This window comes from Austrofundulus limnaeus, unplaced genomic scaffold, assembly GCF_001266775.1.
Source record: "Austrofundulus limnaeus strain Quisiro unplaced genomic scaffold, Austrofundulus_limnaeus-1.0 Scaffold970, whole genome shotgun sequence".
In the NCBI taxonomy this organism is placed as follows: domain Eukaryota; kingdom Metazoa; phylum Chordata; class Actinopteri; order Cyprinodontiformes; family Rivulidae; genus Austrofundulus; species Austrofundulus limnaeus.
In genome coordinates this window covers 41,803-46,209 of record NW_013953372.1, presented here as the reverse complement: position 1 = coordinate 46,209, position 4,407 = coordinate 41,803, and the positions used below count along the sequence as shown (strand labels likewise).

The 4,407-nt window shown below is 45.0% G+C and overlaps 1 protein-coding gene across 5 annotated transcripts in view; it reads left to right on the top strand.

Moving 5' to 3' along the window:
• The window catches only part of LOC106533553 (RNA binding protein fox-1 homolog 2), a gene marked incomplete in the record, with an annotated part of 59,093 nt that overhangs the window by 39,366 nt on the left and 15,320 nt on the right, over nt 1–4,407 (top strand). For all 5 annotated transcript variants that reach the window (XM_014029905.1, XM_014029904.1, XM_014029906.1 and 2 more), the window contains 4 exon segments: nt 1,454–1,654; nt 2,797–2,958; nt 3,431–3,484; nt 3,580–3,672. In XM_014029905.1, the coding sequence (XP_013885359.1) occupies nt 1,454–1,654; nt 2,797–2,958; nt 3,431–3,484; nt 3,580–3,672 (510 nt within the window).

Below are 4,407 nucleotides of genomic sequence, written 5' to 3'. Positions count from 1 at the left end.
TATATATATATGGTTCAACAAGGACTAGACGGAAAAAAATCTGAAAACAATTTAATATGCTGATTATTTTTATTATTTTTAATGACTTAATTGAAACATCTCTGCACTGAAAACGTTTTCTTGCTAACACGTCTGAGGTGAACACATCAACCTGTTACACATCGGTCCTTTTGACAGAAGTAACTGATAAAAGAAATAAGAAGTGAAATAACTCTTTATATGATGTTGTTTTTGACACATCTTGCATCTTTTTGATTTCTTGGACCTGAAGGAAAACAAGCTGGCGGCACCATTCTATAAACATTCCCGTCTTTACAACTACCGCCCATCGATGCAGGAACATGGGTGGGGGGGGCCCAAACGGCCCCAAACCAGCAGAGTTAAATTATTGCTGCACTGGAAAAGATGAGTGTTTGTGCAACAATAAAATATCCTATTCAGCTTATATCAAATTACCCATCTAATATCACATTTGGTTAAATTCAGCACAATATTTTTCTAGGAGCCTCAGTGTAAACAGCTATGATGCAGCACTGAGATCCCAGCCAACGCACGCTGTTACCGTAAAGCCAAAACAGCCGCTTCAGCATAATTTCGTGCCGACATCAACGTTTACCCAAAAGCGCGCCTGCAGACAGGTGCAGCCAAGCGTGGCTGCAGTCCTGCTGTAATTATATTAGTTAGATCAATAAACTAAAACTAAACGATTCTCTCAGTTTGTTGCCAGCTTTAATTGATTGACCATTCTGCGCAGTCCTCAGGGTTATAAATAGATCTGAAAGACAGTGATGGATGGTTTATCTTTGCAGCTATAGATCCGAGGCAGACCATTCCTCTTCTATCAGTCACCACCTTTTATCGTCCACCGCCCCCCCCTTTCCTCTCTCTTCCCTGCTGTCCTCTCTTCGCTCTCAAACCATTACCATTTAGGGTATCCGTGCCCCGCTGCCAGCAGCCAGGAATGTGCGCGTATTTGCGGGCGCCTGCATTGCTCTCCAACGTGCTCTTTTTGTTTTCGTACTGTCGATAACTTAAACAAGTATCTTAATTGTGTGTGAAATACTTGGACGGGCTTCCATACGAACAGTTGGTCTTAGTGTGAGCGTTTCGATGTGTGGGTGTTAGCGTGTCAAAGGTGGTTTGTGTGCAGAGGCGTTTGTGAGTGTGTGTGCGGGCATAAGACACTCGTGGTTGTACAACACACGGAGCATGGAGGCATCTGACCCTCAATAATAGATGTGGCTGCAGTGAATATTTAATAGGCAGTGGCTGTAGATGCATGCACGCTTTTACACAAGAGGGAAAAGTTAAAATTTAGCAACCACCTTTTTTTTTTTTTTTTTGGGTGAAGCGTCAGGGAAAGTGGTGTTTTTGGGCGGTGCACTCAGGAAAAAAACATATATAGCTTCCTCACTCTTCCCCACTTTCATTATTACCTTTTTTTTTTTTACAGGGCTCTCAGGATAGTGCTGGCGGTCAGGAGGGACTCGTGCCCCCACCTTTCTCCGCGTTCCCACCACCTCCGCCGCCGCCCCCTCAGAACGGCCTGGCCCTGGATTACGGGAGCAGCCTGTATGCAGCAGGGGCCGTGCAGGGCCCCGTGGAAGCTGGAGGAGCAGGGAACAGTGCAGCCAACAACAGCCTCAGTGCCCAAGTAAGCACCATCGTCAGGATGTCACGTGACCTTCTTCTTCAGCAGGAAAAAAAACCAATTACAGATAAAAGTGATGAATGAATATTTGAAATTTGGAGGAGGTAAAGAATACATAACAAAAAAAGAAAAAGATTTTTGTCTTGTATAAATAGGACAAAGTCCTGTTTGATGACATGAATAGTGCAGGACTTAAAGTTAGTATTGGGACCACCTTATGAGGACGCTGGTTCCCTTCTGGCTCCAACCTCCAGGACCCTGTATTCCATCTAGAATTATAATTTGTCGTTGGCTTACACCCACTTTTTTAACTAAAGGCAAAGAACCTTGTTTTCCGTCTACAGAACTCTGCAAAAAATCACGAGTTTTGTATTATTGGGGCATCAACAAATCCAGGGACCCCCACTGATTCGACCCCCCCCCCCCCCACTGCACATTACATTAATGTAAAGACATTATGCATTACCCTGACGTACTTATGGACTGATGTCAAGTGCGCACTGTAATTATGTTCATTTGCACAAAACATTTTCTATTTGCAACATTAACTTGCTGTTTATTTATTTTTTGCACCGCTAGTCAGTAGTTCGAATTCTTAGCTAGTATCTGTTAAGCTTATTTAGTCACTAGTCTCCTACTTATTTTATCTTGACGTTCTATTTCTGTATAATTCATATCTTACATTTTGTTTTAAAACCTTTGTAATTTAGATTTTCATTCTTTGTTTACGTTGTATGCTCTGCACCTCGACAACACCACATCAGTGTTCTTGTATTTAAAAAATACTTGGTCAATAAATTGAATTCTATTTCTGATTATCCACCAGTTTTTGTTGTGAGAAAATTTTAAAGTGGTTTTGATCAGTAGTTTTCCAGACTTCTGTTATTATTTATTTCTTTTCTTTCCTGGGTTTTTTGGACGCTGGCTGCTTTTTTCCTCCCGTTCTTCTTCTTCTTCTTCTTCTTTTTTCTTGTCTTATCCGACTGCTGTAGAAACAAAAGAAGCTCTTTAAACGCAATCATTTTATGTAATTATCTCGGCAACCAGATGAACGGATTGATCAGGAGTATAATCAGCTCATTAACACATAATGATCATCAATATAATCACTTAATCAACCTTTTCGTGTCTTTTTGCTCCTGCAGTCAGATGGGTCCTCCCAGATCGAGTCGGGAGTTGGCTCAGGTGGAGGGGGTGGTGGTGGGGGTCCCGGGGACGACTCGGATGCCAAGGGGACCCCCAAACGCCTCCACGTATCCAACATCCCTTTTCGCTTCCGAGACCCTGACCTGCGGCAGATGTTTGGGGTACGTAGATTGAAGTATTTCTTTTTTTTATTTTCTACTCTTCATCGTGTAACTGTGGCTTTGGACTTGTGAGGAATCCTTCCTGTTGTGTTAAAGTTATTGTTTATTTTTATTTTTTTCAATTGGTGTTTCAAAAGAAAAGAATAAACAGACTACAGTTCTGTTTCTGTTTCTGTTTCATCTCTGTTTAGCTAAAAATAATTTATATTCAGGCAGTCCTCGGTCAGAAATGTAACCCTGCTGGCAGGTTATTTAAAGTGAAATCTGCTCTCGAGCGGTGCTGTTTAGTAAGAGTAATGCATCTAAAATGTGGTGCTGAGAAAAGAGCAGAGGCGAGGAAGATGTGAGAGGAGACCGGAGCTGGCTGGGCTCCATCTCGTCATGGTTGCACAGTGCTGACTCCCTGTGGTGAGCACGGGACTTAAATCCTGCTCCTCGTTCTCCTCACCCTCTGCTGCTCTTGTTGTTTCAGCAATTCGGCAAAATCCTCGACGTCGAGATCATCTTCAACGAGAGGGGCTCCAAGGTAGGCCGGTGGAGGAGGAAAGAAATGGTGTTATTTATTTTTTTTAAACTGAGAACAAGAATAAGCCTCCCCCCCACCCCCCTTTCTCCTGTCAGGGCTTTGGTTTTGTCACGTTCGAGTCGAGTTCAGACGCAGAGCGAGCCAGAGAGAAGCTCCACGGCACGCTGGTGGAGGGACGCAAGATTGAGGTAAGCCCACCCCCCTCAGATCTGTGGCCATTCTCTCCCCGTCCCCCACCCTCCCATGTCTAACAATGACAGTGAGTACGTTCTACCCCAGAGAAGGTTTCGGGATAGCTGTTCTGTGTTCAGCTTTACTCCCATACACCAACCCCACCACCCCTCCTCTGGCTTCACTACAGCATGGTGCGCTGGCGCCGCACGCAGTCGCACACGACGGCCCTTCCTGTCGGTGTTGTTGTCGGTGTTGTGGGCTGTCCATTGCACCTTGATTCTTTTTAAAAGCTGCGCGGTTTGCAGAGCTTGCTGGGTAAAGTGGCTCCACGACAAGGCATGGCTGGTGAGCCGTCACCGCGACACGACGGGTTCCGCTTCTGTCGCAGCATGAAGGGTTCCTTCCTTTGATTTCTGTTCTCCTGCACCTTTTCCATTCCCATCATCACTTCCTCCATGATCGTGACGAGCGGCCGTTTTTATTTGTTTTCTTTGGTTTTTGTTTGGGTTGTGTTTTTGACCGAGGTGGGGGTGGAGTAGTTAAAGGCCTGCTGGTGTCTGCTGTGAGAGGCTGCTGGATGTCGCATGGTTGGACCACGAGGTCAGACTTTGCCGCAGACATTTTTTTTTCACTACTTTCCTTCTACGCGGCTCTTGTGGCCGCGTTTTTATTTTATGTTTGATGTGCTCGGAGATCGATGCATGTCGGGGGGCATTCTCAGTGGCTGGGGAATGGCGGGGGGAGGGGGG